The sequence below is a fragment of the Neofelis nebulosa genome, chromosome 4 (genome assembly GCF_028018385.1).
Source record: "Neofelis nebulosa isolate mNeoNeb1 chromosome 4, mNeoNeb1.pri, whole genome shotgun sequence".
In the NCBI taxonomy this organism is placed as follows: domain Eukaryota; kingdom Metazoa; phylum Chordata; class Mammalia; order Carnivora; family Felidae; genus Neofelis; species Neofelis nebulosa.
Window position 1 is genome coordinate 165,533,525 of NC_080785.1, and position 23,113 is coordinate 165,556,637.

The window sequence follows — 23,113 nt, forward strand, 5'->3', positions numbered from 1 at the left end:
AAGCCTGGGCCTCTTAGTGAGTGCGCGTGTGGCGGCTGAGCACCGGGAGCACAGTGCAGAGCCGGAGGAGGGGTGCCTGAGGTGGAGGAGAAGGGGTGCTCGGCTGTAGGCTGGACTGTGTGTGCCGTGGGGCCAAAGGAGGGCCAGGCCAAGGACACAGGACATCCCAGAGCCACGTTTTAGTGACCCAGAATCACTGAGCATTTGCCTGGCTGCCAGCAGGGAGGATTCGGGTCAGGAGGCCCACCTGCCCAGTGCACACAGGGAGTTTGGGCTGAGCTGCTGCTTTCGGCCTCTGAAGCAGTCCTTCGTCATTTATTCAGTTGGGTCTTCTGTAAGCTTTATTTAAAAAAAAAAAAAAGAGGGGAATCAGTTATTCATTGCAGAAAATTTGACTAAGTTCTATCGTGTTCCTACTAACAGATGAGTCTGTGATTATAGTCTGGCATGTACTACTGGCTGATGGGAACAAACAGGCAGGCCTTGGAAGCAGTCTGCAGAGACATTTGTCCTGAACTTCGCCTGGGAGTTCTGGAAGGGGGAGGGGGTGCCTGGGTCGACAGTCTCCCCCAGCCCTGCTTGTCCACCTTCTTTCTGCTGCCAAACGTTTCCCCAAGCCCTTGCCACCCAGGGGTCCCGCAGACAGCATTTCTGTGGGAGACAGACACGCAGGTCACATCCCACGGGCCTCCCAGAGCTCCAGGACCAAGGGGCCGCCCCCCTCCGTCCCCTGCGTAAGGAGCTTTTCTTTGCTAAGAAGAGATGAAGGTTCAGTGTGCATCACCAAAACATATAAAACTGGAGGGCGGAGGCGGCGGCAGGGGGAGAGGTTGGGAGCGCAGGTCTGGCTGGCCGTTTGGGAAGAAGGGCCGGTCCTGGAGGGAGGAGGGAGAGCGAGGCCCGTGTGCCACAGCACGGTGGTTTCTGCCAGGGGCTCTTCCCCCTTGTGGGGGCTGCCCAGAGAGCCGGTGGGTTGGTCAGGAACCTTCTCACCCTTGGGAGGCTGTGGGCTTCTGGGGCTTGCCCTGGGCTGTCGGCAAAGCAGTGATCTCTGGTCTTAGGAGCAGCCTGGGACTCTTGGGGTCCTCGTGTGCTCTCCTGGAGTTGAGCGTCCCCAGTGGGGCCGGCATCTGCCGTCTTGCGGCAGATGACCGCAGACCCGCCCAGTCGTGGGTCGATGAGACCGGCCTTCCGTGCTGCCCCTCCGCCGCGGTCACCCGGAACTGATTACCGGCCTGAGCGCCAGGCCCCTCCTCGGCGGGGACCCGACGGCCAGAGGCCAGCCTTGAGGAGGCGGCCGCCTGTCCCCTCGGCACGGGGTCCCATCCGGTGCCCCGTCGGCAGTTGAGCTGCGCAGAAAGGAGCTCCTTCTGCGGCCGAGGGTCTGTATTCCCACCGGGTGTGCTGGGTCCTCGTGAAGCGCCGCGGCGGAGGAGGAAGCAGATCTGCCAGTTCGCTTTGCCTGTGTTCAAAGTGCTGTTACAGAGCAGAGGGACAGGAGCCGCGTCAGGCCAGGAGGAGAACCTGAAGGCAGAGAAGGGACCTGAACACGGGGGGAGAGGGAGGAAACGAGAGTGAAGGAGCCCAGACCCGCGTGTGCTCCTGGCTCGGGGCGTCAGTCGCCTTTCTCTCTCACACGCGTCCTCGCGAGCCCGAGACCCGGGCTGCTCAGCTGGGCTCTGGGCACCGTGGGTCATAGTGTTGCGGTCGGACAGGCTCTGAGGAGGAGCTCAGGCCTCGGGCTGGGCTGCCTCGGGGTCGGGGGGCTGTGGGAGGGGATCACCCCGTGTTCTCTGACAGCAGCCTCCTCAGAGGAGAGGTTTGGCTCATCAGGGAATCCGTCCCAGGCGTTCAAGGTTATTAATGGTGCTCGTGATACTGAGCTGAATGCTTTTTCCCCCCTTGCTTCCTTTTATGACTGTTTTTTGTAACGTGTGCTGCGTTCTTCTGTTCTGTCTCGTCGCTCTCTGGGAGGCTGCCTCTGAGTGTCTGGCTGCTAGCAGTGTTAAGTTGCAGTGTGTCAGTATTTGGACAACTTGCCCCCAAGCCTTCTCTCCTTCAGCAGGTGCGGCAGGAGCCCGGGATCCCGGGAGCACCTTCTGGCAGGACTCCAGGCCCTTCCTCCTCGCAGTTGGCTAACAGAGTGGGGCACTCGCTGCCCTCCCCCGCAGGCTCGTGCTGCGCCCACCCCCGTGCGGTTCTCTCCTGCCTCTGCCTCCCATGCTGCCAGTCCAGCCACCTTCTACCTGCTTGACCGTGGAGGAGGGCTCGTCTCCCCACCCCCACCCCCCACCCCCCACCCCCCACCCCGGAAACGCGGGACCCTGTGAAGTCCCCCGTACGCACACCCATCAGAAGTTGCTCTCTCTGCCGCGCGGCTGCCCAGTGTGCGTATCTGGCTGGCCTCTCGCCTTTCCAAACCATGCTTCTGGTCCTTCTAAACCGCAGCGTGCCGGTCAGCTTGGGCCACGGTTGCCTTCTCGTGCTTCTCGGCACACTCCGCCGGTCTTCCTGGCCTCGCCCTCTGTCCACCGCGCTCGGGGCTCTCCTCCCAGAGGCCACGCGGCCACACCTGGGCCCAGCCATCCTGGGACCCCAGCTTCTCTTCACTCGCCACCTTGAGCCCGCTTTGCTCCGACCACTCAGCACCCAGCCTCTCGCGGAGGAAGCGCCTTTGATTCTTTTGGACAAGTGACGCTCAATTCCCCCTTGCCCTTGTCCCAGAAGGCAGCTCCCCCAGCCTCTGGCCGGACTCCTGCAGGCACACTTCCTCTTGCCTCCTTGCTCACTGATAACATCTGTCTCTTCTTTATCACTAGGTGATGGTAATGCCCGAAGGAGCAGAAACGGTGTCCAGGCCCAGCCCCGACTACCCCATGTTACCCACAATTCCACTCTCTGCCTTCTCTGACCCCAAGAAGACCAAACCGTCCCACGGCTCCAAGGTTAGTGAGGCGGAAGGCCCAGTCACATGGGAGCACTGGGGCCCAGTGGTGGGTCCTGGGCTCAGGGCGCCCCCTCTGCAGAGCTGGGCCTTCTGTTCCCAGACTTGCTCCCTTGGCATCTTCCTCTTAGAGCTCTTCGCTCCGCCTGGCGGCTCCCTGCCACTCAGGAGGGTCGGTCCCTGCTGGATTGCACGAGCAGCCAAGTAATTGTAGGCTCTTCACCCTCTTCCTTTCAAGGCCAGAGAGCCTGCCCCATCCTCACTGCTCCCACTGCATCAGTGGGCCTTAGGGCTCCCTCCTAAGACAGGACCCTGAGAGTCTTGCACGGTTGGGGCCCATGGACGGAGTATTTCTGCCACAGCCTTGACTGCCCAACTCCCAGGCCTCCTGAGCGTGGCCAGGACACCCCATCTGCCAGGGCTGGGTGCCCCCCCGGCCCCCGGCCTGGGCTGTTCCAGGCTTGGCTTCTTTCTTTGGGAACAGCTCTCAGCACAGAAGGCTTATTTGGGGGAAGCGCCCAGTGGGACGATGTGGTGAGAAGGCTCATTTTTCCCCGAGAAGGAATGTTTTTGTCCTCTTGTCTCAGTCCTGTTGGGCGGGTGGCACTCTGCCTTCCTGTGACTTCTCTCTGAACTGTTCAGGACTGGTCACTGGAGCTCTTCAGATGGTGTCCTGATGTCCATATAAACTCATGAGCGTGCGTCCTGTTCCCTTGCAGCCGCCCACACAGTCCCGTGTCCCGGAGGCCAAGCTCATCTGTCTCTCAGGGTGGCTGCTTATCCTCCCGTCTCCGACCCCACAAGCTTATCTATTTCTCATCTTTGCGTGTTTCTTGCTTCATTCACCTGTTGGGTGTTGTGGACCTGGGGCACCCCAGGCGGGACAGGTTGAACTCTCAGGCCGTCTTCCAGCTTTACTCTTCAGCAACACTGGAGGAGAGCCACATCGCCCAGGCAGGGTCTTTCTGGCACTTTCCACAAGGTCAGTGGGTGTCTGATATCCCCGGATTTGTCTGACTTAAGTTCTCCAGATGTGTGTGGTCAGAGTCCAGGTATGGAGTGTGGCTCTTGGGATCTTCCCCATGCTGGCCTCCTGGGCCTGTTCTTCCCTGAACCACATGGAGGTTAAATGGAAGGAAGATGCTTGCTAGAGATCTTGGTGGTTTCTATCTCAGCCATCTACGGTTTTTCGGGACTTTCTGCAGAACAGAAAGAGTAGGAGTTGGTATCTCTTCTGTACGTGTCATCTGCAAGCCACCCAAAACGTCTCAAAGAAATGCCTCCCCTCCCCCCCCCCCCCGGGTGGTAAGGACACCCTGGTGGCCGGCAAGACTGCGTCTGTGGCTGCTCGCAGCATCTGTCGCCAGCGTCTTTGAGATTCCTGGGAGCAAGCCCCCGAGCCAGAAGAGTGTATCTGCCAGGTCCGGGAGGCTGGGGCAGGCAGGATTCCGTCCCTCTCCCTGCCCCAGGGTCTCTCTCCAGCCCCCCAGGCAGCGTGACTTAGGAGGCGCCTGCACGGGTTTCTCAGGCAGCGAACGGCAGGTTCTTCTCTGCTGACGGTCCTCAAAGAAACCCTTCCGCTTCTGAGCCGTCAGTCCCTCTCGGCTCTCCTTGGACAGCACCGCCTGTGTGCCAGCCGCTTCCTCCAGCTGAGCACCTTCCTTTGGGCACCCAGATTGGTTCTCTGGCAGCCTGGAGCCAGAAGGTCTGATTGGCCAGGCCACCTGCGCCAGGCAGAGAGGCCAGGAGGGAAGGGCTATGTCCTTGCAGGGCCTTGACCATGGGAGCCCCGGGCCTGGGGGCCGGTGGTGAGTCTGGCTGCCACAGCCCTCGGTAGATCAGTCCCTGATGGTTCTGTCCCAGAGGGTGCAGTGGTGGTCGGGAACTGGAGGCTCCCACCCCGGTAATGGTTGGCCCCGTTGGCCCCTCTTCCTGAACTGTACTCTCGTAGCTCCAGGGGCACCCTGCTTCTCTGTCTGATGTCAGCCACTTGGCTTGGTTGACCTTCCTCTAAAACTTGGTTCTTAGGCACTTTTGGGTCATTAACGCTTTGAGAATACGACTGGGAGGAGTCCTTATCCCTGGGAATATCTACCTTATGCTCACGTCAGCGTGTGGTTTCAGAGGGCTCGCGGTCTGGGAGTCCTGGGCAGACCCTGGTGAGGAGCTGCAGCTCCGAAGGCCGTTGCTGCTTGTGCAGGCCCTGGGCAGCCGTGGAGGCTCGCTTGGCCCTAGGACTCGGCGGGTAGGGGGCATGGTAGGAACTGCATTGGAGGCATTGGCCAGCGTGCCTCTTGGTGCTTGGACCCATTCCTGCGACCTAAGTGGGCACACGGACGCTGCGAGAAGAGGCCGGAATTACACATGGAATTTGCTTCTGGCCTCCTTCCTCAGGAGACCAGCTTGCTGGGGAGTGGAGCCCCATTCTGCAAGCCAGTCCCCAGGGGGGCTGCCCCCTTAGACCGTGTGCTGGGGACTCGTGGCGTGAGCATCCCTTCCCCTGGCCCCAGTGATAAAGAGCTGGGGCCAGGGCACCCAGCGATGTTTCTCCAGGGAGGCGGCGGTGAGCCTCGGCCATGTGGGGCTGTGCCCGAACCCTTGGCACTGACATGGGGTATGGATTTGCAAGAAGACGGCGACCGGAGTGGATCAGAGGTGTTTAGGGCTGCACTGTCTGTCCCTGGGTCCCTTTGCCAGGAAAGCTCCATGGTGGGCTGTGAGGGCAGCAGGGGCCTTGCTGCTGGGCCTTTTCTTGCTTTGCCTACCCTCCTCGACATGCTCCAGTCTGTCCTCTCGGCACTTGGGGTGAGCTGCCTCAGAGCAGCCCCTACCTTCGTGGTGCGGGTCACCCTCCGGTCTGGCTCTCTTGGCTTCCTGGTGAGCTTTGTCTCGAGAGCCTCTGGGCCCGGCTGTGTACCTGGCCTGCCGAGTGGGGCCAGAGCCCTTGGCAGCCAAGCACGGCAGGCACCTGTCCGGTTTACCTGGATATACGGGGTGACGACGGGGTGTCGATAGAAAGGAGGTCCAAATGAGGCATCAGATGGGGCTCCCGCCTGCAGGGTGTGCCAGCCGCATAGGGGTGGGTGGCAGTGGCTGCAGCCCCCCTTGGTTGAGTGCTTGCTGCCTGCCAGGCCCTGCACCACTCCCCAGTGAGGTAGGTGGTCCTGCCCTTGTTTGGAGATAGCACAGGCACGCAGGGGCCTTCCCAGCAGCCTGGGCGCAGGGCCCCTCTCTGCCTCTGTCTCCACCAGGAGCTCCGTGACCTGCCTGGCCAGCACTAGCTTCTGGGCTCCACCCTCAACCCTCCGAATTCCCAAGGTGGAGACCCAAGAATCGTGTGTGTTTTAGAAATGCTGCCCAGGCGGCTTTGATCGCGAGAGGGCGAGGGGTCTAAGGAGCTGTTTCTGCACAGCACCTGGGAGCCCAGCAGGTGCTCAGTAAATGCTGGCTGTGGGGACCAAAGAAGAGCTGTGCTGGGCGTGCACTGGGACCAGGTGGGGGGGGCCCGCCTGCCGGTGCCCCTCAGCTCCCCCACCCCCCTGCGCCGCACGCAGCCTCTGCTCCCCCGGGCCAGCGGGAAGCAGCGAGTTTGGAGCGGGAGTGGGTACGTGTGGCCTGCCTGTCTCGTGTCTGACTCACCGTGTGCTCTTCTTGAATCCCTCAGGGAATATGTCAGTTCAATTCAGAGGGGCATCTTAGCCTGCAGTCGCCCGGGACCTGCTGACACTTCCCAGTAGTTTAAAGGGACAGCTCCATTTAAAACTCTCACCTGCTGCCTTACTTTTTCGCTTTATGGAAGATTTTCTCTAGCTGAGTCTGAATCAGGTGGATTATACTTTGTAGGGGTCGGGGGAGGCGGAGCAGGGCGACCCCGAGATGCCACTTGACCGTGTCTCTCCCCCTCCTGCCCCGGCATTTCAGGACGCCAGCAGGGACAGCAGCAAGGCCTGCAAGACCCATAAGACGGCCAAGGAGCACCGGGAGCGGCCACGGAAGGACTCCGAGGGCAAGGCCCCCTCCAAGGAGCCGGAGCGCGAGCAGGCCAGGAGCACCAAGGACGCCACGCGGAAGCCCGGCGAAGGCCGGCCGCCCAAGGAAGAGAAGGCCCCGCCGGCCAAGGCCGCTTTCAAGGAACCCAAGATGGCCCTGAAGGAGACCAAACTGGAGAGCATGTCCCCCAAGGGCGGGCCCCCGCCCCCGCCCCCGCCCAAGTCTTCCAGCAAGCGGCCGGCTGCCGCCGACTCACCCAAGCCCAGCGCCAAAAAGCAGAAGAAGAGTAGCTCCAAGGGGTCCAGGAGCGCCCCCAGCACCTCGCCCCGCACCTCGTCTTCCTCCTTCACGGACAAAAAGCCAGCCAAGGACAAGGGCAGCGGCAAAGGGGAGAAAGTCAAGGCTGAGAGTGAGCCCAGGGAGATCAAAAAACCCCCGGAGGTGGAGGAGTCCAACTCGGAGGATGAGGCGTCCTTCAAGACAGAGGTGAGGTGGTCCTTCCCCCACCGGCCCCCTTGCCTTGTCCTTTCTCTCCTGGCTCTGAGCTGTTCGGGGCCTTGTTGGCCCAAAGGTTAGACGAGGAGGCTGGGATCTGGGGTCCCCCATATGCTCTTTGTAGCTTTGGGCAAACCTGCACACCTTGCTAAGCCTCAGTTTCTCCTTCTGTTGGGAAACTCTGGACACAGGGCTTAGGGGAAGACAGTTCTGGTAGAGCATGATAGTTTTGTCCTTGAGTTCACGGCTGTCTTCCTTGGGCAGCCCCCTGCACGGGCCAGGGTCCCGGTGGCTGATTGCGTGTCACCGTTGCCCCTTTCCTGGCCGCTGCTGGGTCAGTGCCATCGGGGACTCCCTCCCGGTGCCAGTGGGGCGTCCCTGAGCGTCTTCATCCCGCTCTTTGGCCATTGAGCCTCGGTGGGTTCCGAGGCCTCCCCATACCTCCCACCACCCCCTCCTGTGCACACAGTTTGGATGTTTTCTAAGCACTGGCTGGAGCCCCTCTCTGGGAGCTAGGTCCTGTCACCGTGGGAGGCTCGGGACTCCTGCCACGTCAGCGTTTCTAGGCGGTTCTTAAGGTCACCGTCAGAGATGGCTTGAGCCACAAAGCAGCCAGTAGGCAGAATGTTGCCTGCAGAGCCAGACCTCACCGGGGTCTCGGGTGGCAGCCCCATCTCCGAGTGCTGTTTGGCTCAAGGGGTCAGAGAACAGGTGCTTGGATGGATGGCAGGGGTGGGGGGGGCTGAGTATCACCAGCTCTAGCCCACAGTGCCCTTTTGTGTTTCTTTTTTTTTTTTTCTTTCCTTTTTTTTTCTTTTTTCTTTCTTTCTTTTTTTCTTTCTTTCTTTCTTTCTTTCTTTCTTTCTTTCTTTCTTTCTTTCTTTCTTTCTCTTTCTTCCTTCCTTTTTCTTTCTTTGTTTCTTCCTTTCTTTTTCTTTCTTCTTTTCTTCCTTCCTTCCTTCCTTTTTCTTTTTTTTCTTTTTCTTTCTTTCTTTCTTTTCTTTCTTTCTCTTTCTTTCTTTCTTTCCTTGTTTCTTTTTCTTTCTTTCTTCCTTCCTTCCTTCCTTTTTCTTTCTTTCTTTCTTTCTTTCTTTCTTTCTTTCTTTCTTTCTTTCTTTCTTTCTCCTCTTTCTTTCTTTCTTTCTTTCTTTCTTTCTTTCTTTCCTTCCTTCCTTCCTTCCTTCCTTCCTTCCTTCCTTCCTTCCTTCCTGAAATTTATTGTCAAATTGGTTTCCACACCACCCAGGGCTCATCCCAACAGGTGCCCCCCTTAATGCCCATCACCCACCCTCCCCTCCCTCCCACCCCCCATCAACCCTCAGTTTATTCTCAGTTTTCAAGAGTCTCTTATGCTTTGGCTCCCTCCCTCTCTAACCTTTTTGTTTTGTTTTGTTTTCCTTCCCCTCCCCCATGGTCTTCTGTTAAGTTTCTCAGGATCCACATAAGAGTAAAAACAATATGGTGTCTATCTTTCCCTGTATGACTTATTTCACTTAGCATAATACCCTCCAGTTCCATCCACATTGCTACAAAAGGCCAAATTTCATTCTTTCTCATTGCCAAGTAGTATTCTATTGTGTATATAAACCACGATTTTTTTTATCAGTTCATCAGTTGATGGACTTTTAGGCTCTTTCCATAATTTGGCTATTGTTGAAAGTGCTGCTATAAACATTGGGGTACAAGTGCCCCTATGCATCAGCACTCCTGTGTCCCTTGGGTCAATTCCTAGCAGTGTTGTTGCTGGGTCATAGGGTAGATCTATTTTTAATCTTTTGAGGAACCTCCACACTGTCCCTTTTGTGTTTATGAATCCCCATTCACTCTCAGGAGCAGAAGGCTTGCCTTCCAGTGTGGCTTTTCAGAGCTCCACAGGGACTTTGACAGTGGCTCCCAGAGACGAAGCCATGGGTGGATGGTGTCAGCAGCACCGATGTCTTGAGTGTGTGGCTTCCAGGGGCAGAGGCTGTGGAGGCGATGATTGAGCCTGTGGGTAACAGTGCGTCCCACCAGCTTAGGGACACACACACACACACACACACACACACACACACACAGGACTGGCAGTGCCGTGTGCCCAGCACTTGTCACACCCAGAAGGCACTGTCCCTCTTTGCTACCCCAGGCGCTTTTAAGCAAGGCCGTTCTGCACCCGGGGCTGGCGGACCTGCATTGCGAAGAGGCGGGGGCCTCCCCCGGCACCCCACCTGAGCTGCATGGTGTGTCCTGCCCCAGTGACCACACTGCCATCCTGGTGTGGTCGTCGTGAGCACCTGGGGGCTTCTGCTCAGAGTGGGCTGGCTGGACGCCCAGAGTGGCCCTGGGCTCTGTATCCTGGGAGACTTCTGAATGACAAGGCTTAGCCACTTGAGGTCCACGTAGGCGTGAGACCCAGCCACCAACAGGATGCCGGATCGTGACTGGCTGCCATTTGACAACCCTGGGGTCTCAGTGAGGCACAGATGTCTGGTGGAGGCGGCGAGATAGCCTTCCAGACTCGGGCCTCCTGGTCCTCTCTTGACTGTCTCAGGCCATCGACCCTGGAGTCCACATGGGACGCCACCACCGGAAAGCTCTGACCAGTGTGTGGACCCTGAGTCGCCTCTCCCCTTAGCCCTCAGAGGTAGCTGGGCAGCTCCTTGTCTGAGTCCCTGGGCCGAGCTCCTCAGCTCCTCCAGCGGCTTTTCTGTGGTCTCTTTGGTCCATGGGGTTCCTGAGCCAGTGGCTCCCATCCAGTCATGGCCCAGGAGGCCCTCTGTCCTCCCTCTGGACACTCCGTGTGGCCTCAGCACCAGGACACTTTGCAGCGCTCACAGTGACCTCCTGTGCACTTCTGACCCACACCTGCTCTGGGCTGTCTTAGCTGAAACCATTTCTGGGCTCCCTTTCCCTGCCCTCTGGGCTAGCGTGGGAGGAAGAGGGACAGGTCCTTCTGAGAAGCACGTCCGACTGCTCGGCAGGGACACCACCAGCGCTCGCCTGTTCTGACGCAGGGTCCAGGCTGGCCTCTTGGGGGCTCCCCGTGTCCAGAGTCTGCCGACCTGTCTCCCTACCGGGCGCTGCCGCCACCCCTGGTCTAGCACGTGGCCCTGCTGTTCTGTGCCCGCCCCACAGCCCCTGCTGCTCTCACGTCCCTGGCCCAGTCCTGCCCGAGGCCTGTGCCCCAGAGGTCCGTTGGCACAGTTGGCGTTGACCTTCATGTGCTAGCATCCGGCACACACACTCCCGTACACACTGAGCAGAGGCCGGCACACTCGCTCTTTCACAGATCGGGAAACTGAGGCTTAAAACTGGGGATGCTGGTGACAAAGCTAGGGTCAGAATGCAGCACCCCTGGGCCAGAATAAGAACTCAGGGGTCTATATGCTGGAGGCGTCTTGCGGCTCCAGGCCCAGCTGGGCCCCTTGCTGGGGGTCGTGGGGTCATGCTGGTCTGGATGGCCCCTCTTCAGTGGTCAGTGCTTGATGGCAGTCCAGGCCAGGTTTCCCCAGGGAGGGCTTCCCAGAGAACATCGTTGGCCAGTGTGAAGGTGGGTGAGTAGGGGACATCAGTAGGGGTGCGTCGGGAAGGTGGGAGTGGGTTCTGGAAGACGGTGGTAAACCCTGGAGGACTCACTCCTTTAACTCATCAGGTGCAAAGTATTCTGTCCCTGGGGCAGCCTGGATCACTCATGGGTCTGTAGAGGAGGAGACTTGTGCCTTCCTAGGGCCCCTTGCATGGGCTGGGGCCCGCCCCTGGTCCACAGACCATCTAGAGGGGCTGTCCTCTGCCCCAACAGGTCAGGGGCTCTTCTGGGCTCTTCTCTCCCGAGACACCTGCGCAGACGCCGCTGGGTGCCTCTGCCTGTCTCCCGGCCCCCTCCCTCCTCTTGACAAGGGGAGGTGCTTGATCCCAGGTGCTGAAGCTGTCATTTCCTTCAGAGGATCCTGAGGCCAGAGGGCTGGATAGCCCGTCCCGAGGACAGCCTTGCTGGTCTCAGGCAGCAACCCCCCCATGCATTGGGGGCACTCTGGGCCAAGGCAGACCTTCTGAGCTCTAGACTATGCTCTTATGCCCTTTGGGGCCTATGCGCCCTGGCCCACGCTTACCACGCTGCCCCTTTGGAGTAGCTTGTTGGCAGAAAGCAAGGGCCTGGGAACAGACGCTGCCCCTGTTCTGGCTCAGCACTCTGTGTGGCACGGCCGGAGGCCCCTGCCACAAGCTTGCATGCGTCTGAAGCAAATGGTCCCTATCCAGGTCCCTGTCCACCAAGAGGGGCGCAACCCCCAGGCATCTTAACCACCCCCCCACCTCCCATCCTATCTGCCATCTAGTGTCCTCTTGTGGCTTTTACTGCCCCCTGGTGGCTGAGTGTGGGGTGGCTGGCTGCAAAAAGGAAAGAGGAAGAAGGGGTGTGACTGGCCGGCTCTGCGCGTGACAGGCCACCGTGTCCTCACCTGCTGGTCATGTGCACACATGCTCGTCATGACCTCAGGTGCCCGGTGGATGACAGCACGTGGTGGCAGGAAGACGCCTTTTGATCATGCGTCAGCCTTGGGATGGGCTGTGATGGGAACGGGCAGGATGAGAAGGGGGTCTCTGCACCCACCTTTCTTGTCCAGACCCTTCAGCTGTGCCCTGTGGCGGCACCACCACCGCCCACACCAGCTGGGGCATGCTGTCACCAGAGGAGGGCCCACAAACAGAGGAGCGCCCCCTGCCCTGCATCAACGGCCTGTCTAGTTCCTTGTCCCCCTGCCCAGGCAGGTGTGATCTGGAGCTTCTCCTGGAACTGCTAGAAATTTCAAGTCCCTCAGTGGGAAAAGAAAAGTCCTGCATTGCATTTTGAATGCTAACCGGCATCCTGGGGCTGAGGGGGGAGCCGGGAGCTGGGCCATCCATGGAGCCCAGCTCATGTGTGCCTTAGGCAGGGGGTGCTGGGGTCTGGCGCCTCGGCGAGCTTTGGAGTGGGGGTCTGGGCCGAGACTCGGTGAAGGCCAGAGGCATTCATCGCCTGCTCGTTCCCCTCGGACTGAAAGAGTCTCCTTGTCTCCTCTCCCACTGTCCCGCCCGTCCCTGTTGTCGCGGGTGAAGTCTGCCCAGTCGAGCCCGTCCAACTCCAGCTCCAGCTCCGACTCCAGCTCCGACTCGGATTTCGAGCCGTCTCAGAACCACAGTCAAGGTGCGTGGTGCACGAGGAAGGGAATTTTCTTGTGCAAAGGCAGCTGCCGCCCACCTGGAGCCAGTGGGGTGCTGGGTTTGGACCGAATGCGAGGGGTTCGCGACGGTCTCCCCCACGCGACCGACTCACGTGGGGGCTCATCCCCGCCTGAGCATCGGCACGCCCGTGTCTCAACGCTGCTACCCCTGCCATAAAAGTTCACTGACAGCTTCCTGGCAGCGGGGGTGGTGGGAAAGGGTGGGGGAGCCCTACACCTGGGCTGCCCTTGCCCCGGACTGTTCCAGGAATGGCCCCCGGAGATCCGCAGACCTGGGTTTTTGGAAGCTCAGGGGATCCATATGAAAGAACAAAACAGAAGCAGGTCCCCTGACCACCAGCCAGGTGTGAGATGCGGCCCTTTCTGGTGGTCTTTCGTCTTTGGGGTCAGTCTCCGGGGCCCGCGGGTCTGCCCAGCTGTGTGACAAAGGCTTGGAGCCTTGCTGATGAGGTGCTGCTGCTGGTGGGCCTCTGGAGGAGGGTCCCTTTCCCTCCCTCCCTCCCTCCCTCCCGTCCGTCCTCCCTCCCTCCCTTCCGTCTGTCCTTCCTTCCTTCCTTCCTTCCTTCCTTCCTTCGAGCTGCCCATCCCAGATAGACCACTGTTGCCTCTGCCCCCCCATCCCCATCCTCCCCCTCCCCCATCCCTGTGCTCACACCACCCCTGCCCTAGTCCTCACCCCCATCCTCCCCCTCCCCCTCCCCATACTCACCCCACCCCTGCTCCAGTTTTCACCCCCATCCTCCCACTCCCCATCCCTATCCTCACCTCACCCCTGCCCCAGTCTTCACCACCATCCCCACCCCTCCCCCATCCTCACCCCTCCCCCATCCCTATCCTCACCCCACCCCTGCCCCAGTCCTCACCCCCATCTTCACCCCCCCATCCCTGTCCGCACCCCACCCCTGCCCCAGTCTTCACCCTCACCCCTCCCCCATCCCTATCCTCACCCCACCCCTGCCCCAATCCTCACCCCTCCCCATCCCTGTCCTCACCCCACCCCTGCCCCAGTCTTCACCCCCATCCTTACCCTACCCCTGCTCCCATTCTCTCCCCCACCCCAGCAAAGCTCTCTGTGGATGGGGCAGGATAGGTTCTGCTCTTGCTGCATAATTTGGCTGATACTCAGGCTCAGACCCCAGCAGTCTGCATTTCTGTCTTCCCTCATGCCTTCGGGGAGGCTTGGTGGAAGAGGGCATAAGGCCCACTTGGCTGCCCCAGAGCAGGGAGGGCCTTCCTTGGGTGCAGGGTGGGTCTCGGGGCCCCAGCCCACACACAGGGTGCTGAGGTGAGGGCAGCAAGGGGCCCACCCTCAAACTGGAACCATTACTTCTGGTGAACTGGGCCAAGATTTTCCTGCCCCCACAGCCTAGAATCCTTTTTTCAAGGGTTGGGGAGAGCTGGGGAGTGGATCGTGGGGGGGGTGGGGTAGGGTATGGCCTGCCTGGAATTCAGACTTGCAGTCGCTGAGGGGAATGGGGGATGGGATGCTCAAAGCCCACACTCGCTCCAAGGGTTCTTATCTATGGGGAAGGGAGGGGGAACCTGCCCGAGCGGGATCATGTGACCAAGGTAATTGAGGGCTTTGTGTCCCTCTGTTGCCTTGGTAACAGGAATATAAACCAAGATGCCGTCTGTAGGGGACTGGAACTGTGGGCCTCTGGAGAGAGGAGCGGACGGTTGGCCCAGAGCAGTGGAGGGGGTTGCCGAGGGACTGGGCAGGCCGGCGTAGGGGCGCAGGCTGCCCGGGAGGGTTCTGTGCCCCCGGCTCTGGCTGCCTTGCCCTCCCAGGCCGGGGCTGGCTTGCCGTGACTCCAGGCAGAGGCTGTGCTCCCCACACCCGGAGCAGAGGAGGGCTGCCCCTCAGCCTGGGCGATGGAGGGGCCCTGCAGTCCCGCTGCAGGCCAGGGGCCAGAGGCCTGCGAGCAGGGCCAGGGGCCAGAAGCCTGCGAGCAGGGCCAGGAAGGTAGGGGGTGGGGAGCCAGGGGGTCCCTCAGGAAGGGGGTGGCCACGGGGGTAGCTCTTGGAGGCGGGTGGCAGACCTCAGGTGGCCAGAGGGACCTCCGAGGCAGGTTTGTGTGGGTGTGTTTGGGGGTCACGGTTTCAAGAAGGGCCGCGTGGTCCCGGGCGTGCAGGGGAACCTGTGGAGTGCAGGCAGAGCCCTGATCCTGCTTCTGTCCCCTTGCCTGCCTCCCCTGCTGCCCTCCCCAGGCCCCCTGCGCTCCATGGTGGAGGACCTGCAGTCGGAGGAATCCGACGAAGACGACTCTTCGTCGGGCGAGGAGGCCTCTGGGAAGACCAATGCTGGGAGGGACTCCAGGTGCCTGGGCCCTCGGGGAGCGAGCAGGGCGGGTGAGGGGGCGAGGAGGCGGGGCCGGGCTGAGCGTGTCCCCGGAGCACCCCACCTGAGGCACCCCTGGGGGCTGCGTGCTCTCTCAGTTCCACCAAGCTGCGGCTCCTGAGGTGCCTGCTGGGCAGGGAGGGCAGGGAGGGCAGGGAGGGAGGTCCGGTCACCAGCCGAGAGGGGAGTGAGGCAGCGCACAGCAGCCTGACGGCCGGTTCAGGGTGTAGGGGGAGGCTCGTTCCTCTGCTTTCGGACCAGGGGGCCGCTTCCCCCTCACCCTTCTGCCCCTGCGTGGCCCGGGGTGAGGGCGGCCCGGAAACCATCCTGGGACCGGCACACACCCCAGCGTGGGGAGCTGCTGTGGCTGCCTGCTGGCTTAGGGAGGGTGATATCTGTCCTTTCCTCAGAGCGGGGTGAGCTGAGGCTCCTCCTTTGGGTGCCCCCGGACCCTTGGAGCGGGCCCGCCTCAGGGATGGCTGTGTGTTCTTAGCCTGCAGCCCAGAGCAAATGCCGGCCTCGGCGCCAGGCCTGCAGAACGGGCAGACCCGGGAGCCAGCGGCCCTGTCTTGATATAGTCCCTCCTGCCTGGGAGGCCAAGACCTCGCGACCTCAGTGGCTCATCTTTCAGATGGGCTGGGCATTGGGTCTGCACCCAGCGGGCTCAGGGACGCCCAACGGGTGCTTGCCGTGGTGCTGTTAGTCATGCCGCTTAAGCCCGCCGCCCAGAGTTGCGTCCGAGAGAGTCCTTAAACGGGCTCTTGCGTTTGCCGGCACCCTCCAGGTAAGGGAAACTGGGGCGCGGGCCGGGGGGATGACGGGAATGACCGCCCGGTGTGCTGGCAGTGCGCGGCACTGGGAGCGGGATGCTGAGAACTCTAACACGTGTCAGTCCGGTCCTGAGGGGCTCCCGGCACAGCACGGGGACCGGATGTGCGGAAGGGCCTTTAGTGTCCTTTTCAGGGGCTTCCTGGGGCTCCAGGGAAGGGGTCACGCTGGCACTGTGGCTGCTTGGGGTGAGCTGACACAGCCCCACCTTATTCCCTCTGCTTTCTCGGGAGGTGCTACCTGCTGGGCCCGCAGGCGTGGGGGACACTATAGTGCCACCTGGGCAACGAGGAGACCTCCCGCCGGCCTGTTCCCCCCCCACCCCCCCACCCCCCCCCCCCGCCCACGGCAGACCTGCAGCTGCAGGAGTCTGGGAGAGAGCAGGCCCTGGGCCCCCCGAGAACAGCAGGGCCCCGGGGCTGGTGCTTCTTGTGGGAGAAGCCCCTCCGAGGACAGGACAGCCGTGACCTTGGAGGAGTGAGGCCAGAGCCCCCAGGGCCAAGGTTCTGGCCACCGTGTACCCGGGTACTTCGTGCGCTGCGTTCTGTGGGGAGGCCTGTTTCAGGCAGAAGGAGAAAGCAGCAGGTGGATGTGCCGTGTGGTAGATGTTGGCAGGCCTGGGGGACTCCTCCTGACTATGGCAAGGCCGGGGTGTCCCCAGGGACTGGGGGTCCCGGACGGAGACTCTTCCCACGGATGAGTTCCCTCCACACCTTCTCACTATGCTTCGAGAGACTCTGGAGAGGGCTAAAGGCGACGGACGGGCCGACATATCTTGTGTGAAGAGATGTAGTGAGAGAGACGGGGTTATAGGTTCATGCGTGCTGGGGATTGTGACCCCGAGCCGCCACACCCTTCCCCTGAGACAGCCTGAATGCTTATTCCCAGGCACAGGGTGCCTGACGTCCCTGCCAGAAGCCTGCCGTCAGCTCAGGTGGGAGCCGAGGTTTCACCCTGGGCAGATTGCCGCAGGTGGCTCTGCCTGCAGGGTCACCAGCAGCAGAGCTGAGCTCAGGAGTGAGACCGGCAGACCGACACTGGGCTGTGTGCTGGCCCTGGAGCCCCCACGTAGCCCCTCAGAGTGCCAGCGTGCTGCTCTGGGGCTCTGTGCCGAGCGAGGCTGGTCTCCTGGGGTCTAGCGGAGCGCCGAACCAAGAACGGAGGGCAGGATCCGGGAGCGCAGGTCCCCAGAGCAGCAGGTGGTGGGGGCCTGACAGGGTGCTGTGTCCTGTGTTCAGGTTGAGCTTCAGTGACAGTGAAAGTGACAACAGTGCCGACTCCTGCCTGCCCAGCCGGGAGCCCCCTCCCTCCAAGAAGCCACCCCCACCCAACAGCAAGGTAAGCTGGGGGATGCCCGGGTGGCCCCCACTCAGAGGAAGAGGAGGAGGAGGAGGTGGTCTGTTGGGTGAGCAGGTCTCTGCTTCAGCCCTCATGTCCTGGAGGCAGGGCTGCGGGATGTGGACTGTAGTCTCCAAGGAATGGAGACTGAGGGTGGGGGCAGAGGGAGGCTTGGTTCCCCCCAGACCCCAGAGATCTATCTGTTGCCCATGGTTGGCTGCCTTTAGAGTCAGGGTCAGAAGAAGGAGGACGGGAGCCAGCCCCAGGGCTCCAGGCAGGCTCTGGAGGGGGGTGGGAGAGCCTCCAGCGGGCTGGGGGAGGAGGTGAGTGAGGGCAAGAGCTCAGCAGATCTGGGTTTGCCCTGCAGGCGTCAGGCCGGAGGAGCCCAGAGTCCTGCAGCAAGCCCGAGAAGATCCTCAAGAGGGGCACCTACGACAAGGTGGACGACTGGGGCCCGGCGGGTGGTGGGAGGGAAGTTCTGGGCCCCCGGAGCTGGACAGACTCCTCTGGCCTGTGCCCTGTCCCAGCCTCACCCAGGGGTGCCTGAGGCCTTCCTCTTTCCCGTGCCCTGGGCCCAGATGGGTGGGACTGTGGGCAGGGTGGGGCTGCGGCCACCGGCTGAGCGCCCCTCCGTCACCCCCAGGCCTACACGGATGAGCTGGTGGAGCTGCACCGGAGGCTGATGGCCCTGAGGGAGCGCAACGTGCTGCAACAGGTGCGGGGACCCCCCCACCCCCCCCCCCCACCCCCCCCCGCGGTTCTCTCTGATGCGTCTGGGGCAGGGGGTGCCCTGGAGGCGTGCATGCTGCGGGACATTCCCGGGGAGCCCTTCTCCTCCTCTTCTCCCTCAGAGCCTGACAGGGGGCGGGGTGAGGGGTGAGGGCCACCCCAGCCCCAGACCAGCCTCCTGCTCTCTTAAGCCGCCTGCCCTGCCCCATCTTCCAGATCGTAAACCTGATTGAGGAGACCGGCCACTTCAACGTCACCAACACCACCTTCGACTTTGATCTCTTCTCCCTGGACGAGACTACCGTGCGTAAGCTGCAGAGCTACCTGGAGGCCGTGGCCACATGACCCTGGGCCGGGTGCCGGGCCCTCTTCACCCGGGGCCCCGGAGGCCACGCCCAGGCCCCGCCTTCCTTCTTCTCTCTCGACTCACCCGCCCGCAGCACTGCCTTAGTGACCGCCCTGTCCTCGGCCCGCACGGCCAGCTGCACTTTCCTCGTCGGCTCCCGGCCCCCCCTCCCCACCACCGGATCGGGAGCCCTGAGGCTGAGGGGGGGCAGGCCGGCGCCGCTGCTCCCCAACACTCAGGGGCCGTCACCTGGGCCCCCCTCGGGAAGCAGCTTGTGTTGAAGGCAGCACCAGGCCTCACTTCAGGAGGGGAGGAAACGTGGCCCGCGGTGGGGGCCCTACTCCGCCGCAGGACACATGGCATGGTTTCACTGCCTTGGCCTCTCTGAGCAGCCGGGGCACTGCCTCCAGCCTCCCCCAACGGTTCCCACACACCCACCGTGCCCCAGGGCCGCGCCAGGCCGGGTGCAGTCCCCCGCGGGCTCTCACTGTGCTGGGACTCTGTCTGTACAGTTCTCTCTCTAGTGTATGTGTATGCACTGTAGGTACCAGAGCGGTTTCCGGGTGTGCGTTTCCGTGGCAGCAGTGCACGTGGGGGGTGGGGGGTGAGTAAGGCGGGACTTTTAGGTTAAGACGTTCCCACTGGTCTTGTCGCGGGGCCGGAGGCCCAGCTGGAGCATCGCCGGCGCCTCTAAGAGGCGAGGGGAGGACTCGCCCTTCGCGGCTCCAAGGATGTCTCGTCCTCCCGTGGCCCGGAGGACCCAGCCGAGGGCCGGCGAACACTACGACGGGGCAGCGGGGCCTCGGCACCCAGGGGCCTCCGCGCACTTGGCGCCTGGTCAGACCGGCGGCCGCCTCCAGGAGCAGACCTCCTGGCCTCCACCAGCCACGGGCCATGTCGTGTGTTGCCCCCACGGCTCGTCTTCTTCCTCCTTCCATGGGTCCTCTTCCTCCTTTCTGTCGTTGGAGTCTTCGAACTTTGAAAAAATGAGCTTTTGCCAAATAAGACGAGATAGTTTGTGGAGTTTTTTGAGGAGCGTCAGGACTTAGAGCCAGCCCCTCGAGCCAGGGCCCAGCCGGCAGCAGGCCCTCCCGGGCACCCCCTCTCTTGGTTCGGGCCTGGCGTCCTGGCGTCCCACCCCTTCGAGTCAACGCCAGTCCAGAGACCTGACTCCTCGCATGCCTGAGACTCTCCGAGGGCCAAGCTGGCTCCCCACCCTCTCAGCCAGAATGCCCTCATGGGGTTAGCCCACCCTGGGTGGGGCTCCTGGGGGCTGGGGTCCTGTTTGCTCAGCCTCTAATCCCCCAGTGCCCCCGCCCTGACTTGTGTGGGGGGAAAGGACCAGGGCCCCGAGGTGGGCTCACCCTCTCTCCCCAGCCCACCCTCAGAGGGCCTCTCCTCCCTGCCTGTCGGGAGCTCCGATGCGGGGAGTGCCAAGCTCCCCTTCCCTGTGGGTCCCGACTAGTGTGTCCCCGATTCCGTCTGTCAGGCAGACCCTAAACACTCCCTGGGGAGACCTGCCTCCAAGGTTTCCCCAAATTTCAGCCTCCCTGGTGAAATCCCCAGAACTTGCCGGGAAGGCCCGAGAACTTTCAGAGGAAACCGCCATGACTCCTCGCCATCTGCTCTGATTCTCTCCTGACCCCACTGCCTTGAGGTATTAGGAAGAGGGCGGGCCTGTGTGGCAGGCTCCGTGCCGTCACGGTCCCCTTCCCCAGGCAGGCCAACAATACTCCAAAGTGGGGCACCTCTCTTCTCTGGAAACTCTAAGACAGTGGACAGAAGGAACTAGCCTGACGTGGGCTATGTGAAAGGCAGCAGCTGCCCGGCCCTCTGCACAGAGGCTGCTGGGGGCCATGGCCGGGAGCCTGAGCCCCAGGGCGCCAGGCCTTCCCCTTCCGGAGCATCTCCTGGGAAGGGCCACAGGCCCTCCCGGGCTCCACACCGGACTCGGGCAGCGTTCTTGTCTGGAGCCGGGCTGTCCCCAGGAAGCAGCTGGAGGAAGGCCGGGCTTCGGCCTGCCCTCAGTAGCAGCAGCGTCTGGCCCCTCCTGCTGTTTCTGGGGCCTTCAGAAGCACCAACCCATTTCTCAGTTACCTCCTCTGGCCAGAAGGCCCCAGTGCTGTCCCCCAGAGCTGCTCTGGGTCCAGTGCTGGCCCCATGATCACCTGATGGACGTGCCAGGCAACCAGGGCCTTGACCGCAGCCTTCCCAGCTGCCCCCCTCCCCGGCCCACCCCCAGCTGCCCGGCAGCTGGGCCCACAAGGGCTCTGGGGACGCTTCCATAGGAAGGGGCCGGCACTTTGTGATTGCCGCGTGTTTAGTGTTAAGTCCCCTGCCCCCAGTGCAAATCCCTGTGTTTTGCTATCTCCTGAACAAAATGTAAACCGACACCTGAAAGCAAAAGGTATCGAATACCTTTCTTACCCATAAGGGTTTTTACAAAGAATGTGTCTCACTAGGAACTAGGACACTCATCGGCCTGAGACCAACTCCTGGATAAAAGGAATAAAGGAGAGTCGTGTTTGTAATAAGTCACAGGATTGTTTCTGTCCTGAATTTTAAACTTTTTGTTAAATTGTGAAATTATGGAGGAGTTTTATAGAAAAAAAAAGTGAAATAAAGTCAGATGGGAAAGCAGACTTACGCGCAGAGCCTTATGCGTCCGCTTCATTCCCCCTGGTACAACCGGGAAGAGGACAGAGGGCTGGCATCCAGCCTGGGCAGCAGGAGTGGGGATGGGGGGAGGGGGGCGGTGAGCAAGGTTAGCATCCTGGAGGAACAGTCGGGAACTACTGGAAATCCAAGAGGGGAATGACGGTGGAAAATGTGGCCTCGGGTCCGGCTTTTGACGTGTGTTCTTTTCCTTGGGGGGAGGGGCAAGGTTGGGGTTGAAAGACAAGCCTGACTTCACAGGATGGGAGGATGGGTGGACAGCTAGGTGATAGAGGGTGAGATAGGTAGAAAAATGTGGGTAAAGACCACCTCTGCTGAGAGCTGGGGTGCCTGTCTGCTGGTTTGCCCACGGTGGGCTTTGCCTAGGGCCCCATGTGGCAGAGCTGAGTGAGCCCCGAGGAGACTGAGCTCTTGCGGGGTCCCACGTAAGCAGCCCGGCCACTGTGAAAGTTCCACCCCGCTCTCGGCAGGTGCAAGGGAGACGGCTGGCCATACCGGAACCTCAGGAGCCTTTCTTCTTGGCAGTAGCCAAAATTTCTACTTCCAGCATCAGGGCAATGGCCTCCCCTGCCCTATCTTTCCTATCGGAGAAAGATTCTGCGAGTCTTCTGGGACAGTTTCTGATCAGCGCTCCCGAAGCAGGATCTGGAGTGGCTCCCACGGCTCCCAGCCCCCACGACGCAGTGAAGGACGACTTGGGGCTGAGAATGCAGCAGGGCTTGCCACAGGCCAGGCGTCGCAAGCACTGGGTGGCGTGGGTGCTGCGGACAGAGTCCCCACGGGCAGGTGAGGCAGCCCTGGAGAGTCCGCCTCCCTGTGGGAGGGCACGTAGGCGCATTTCTGAGACTCAGGCCCAGGCACGTGCTCCTACAAGTGCGGACGTGTGTCTGTAGCGTCCTCCTCCTTCCCGTGGGTCCATCTGGGATCACGGTCCTTGAGCCTGAGGAATTAGCAGCGGCAGTGAATTCCCTCGGCTTCTGCTCGCGCAAAGAAGACCTCTCCGTTTCACCCTTAGTTCCTAAAGGTGTTTCCTCTAAGTGCAGTTGAGGGTGGGCAGGGGTGTGGCTGTTTGCCTCCTGCCTTTTCTGTTGAGAAGCCAGCACTTTGGTCTCCTGCCTCTTTGAGTCTGGTCTCTGGTGCCTTTAAAGTTTTCTTTTTGTCTTTTAGTGAAAAGTTTCCATACATTTTGGGGATCTTTTTTCAAGTTCATTTTGAGAGCGAGAGAGAGTCCCAAGCAGGTTCTGCACTGTCACCACAGAGCCCGACCTGGGGCTCCAACTCACAAACCCCGAGATCGTGACCTGAGCCGAAATCCAGAGCCAGACGCTCAACCGACTGAGCCACCCAGGCGCCCCGTGATGTGTTTCTTTTCATCAATCAGTATGACACCTTTGTCCCTTTTGAAAGCTCTTGCCTTGGATATTTTCAAATCCTACATTTTAAGTTTGTATTTTAGTGATGCAAACTCAAGACCAGTCCGAAGGCTCCAAGGGCACGTGCACAGTGAGCAGTGACCCTCATTCCTGGCTTTTCCGTGTCCACTTTCTTACGTGTCCCTGGAGAGCCATCGTCCGCTCACGACCAAGACAGAACCCCTACACCCGCACGCTTTTCCCCCCAGGGTATCTGAGCACTCCTTCATTTGGCCGGCCTTCCCCGGTCCCCTGCCGTGACTGCGCATAGCCACCCCCGCCCCCGTGCACGGGTGCCACCGGGTCTCCAGCCTCCCGGGGCACCCGCCTCGCCCACCCCCCGCCTTCTGCCAGCGTGCGTAGGCACCTGCGTGCTTGTGTGTCTGCAAGTCGTTTCTGGGAGCCCCTCGTGGAGCACGACACTAGCTCTCGGCAGCGCGTTCTGTCCCCCCGCCCACCGCTTGCCTGTACGACCGGCGCGCGGCGTCCCTGCCACGCCCACGCCTTGCGTTTACATCAAGCTTTTCCCCCAGTGGCTTCGGGGTGGTTGTTCCGTGGGGAGGTTACAGGTCTTCGCTCTCCCCTGGTTTCTTCCAGCGACTTCATGTCTTTCCCCCTTTCCCTCCCTCCGTCCGTCCTTCACCCTTCAGTTTGTCCCATCTGGAATTCGTTTCACCATGAGGGAGGGCCCCGGAAGTGATGCGAGGCGCTCCTCCCCAGCGGCGGACTGACGGTGCTTCCTTCACCCGCACCTGCCAGAGACGCCGTTTCTGGTGCATTCCTCCGCCCCTGCACGCGCTTCTGTCTGAGCCGGGCTTC

The 23,113-nt window shown here is 61.3% G+C and overlaps 1 protein-coding gene across 2 annotated transcripts in view; it reads left to right on the top strand.

The window, feature by feature from the left end:
• The window catches only part of MLLT1 (MLLT1 super elongation complex subunit), a 68,159-nt gene extending 47,311 nt beyond the window's left edge, over nt 1-20,848 (top strand). The window contains exons 5-12 of one of the 2 annotated variants that reach the window (XM_058728282.1): nt 2,820-2,945; nt 6,866-7,420; nt 12,503-12,590; nt 14,836-14,944; nt 17,032-17,131; nt 17,499-17,570; nt 17,775-17,846; nt 18,077-20,848. In XM_058728282.1, the coding sequence (XP_058584265.1) occupies nt 2,820-2,945; nt 6,866-7,420; nt 12,503-12,590; nt 14,836-14,944; nt 17,032-17,131; nt 17,499-17,570; nt 17,775-17,846; nt 18,077-18,205 (1,251 nt within the window). In that variant the 3' untranslated portion in view covers nt 18,206-20,848. The remainder of the gene's footprint in view (nt 1-2,819; nt 2,946-6,865; nt 7,421-12,502; nt 12,591-14,835; nt 14,945-17,031; nt 17,132-17,498; nt 17,571-17,774; nt 17,847-18,076) is intronic. The other variant, XM_058728283.1, reaches the window with a different exon arrangement.
• The last annotated feature ends 2,265 nt before the right edge of the window (nt 20,849-23,113 follow it).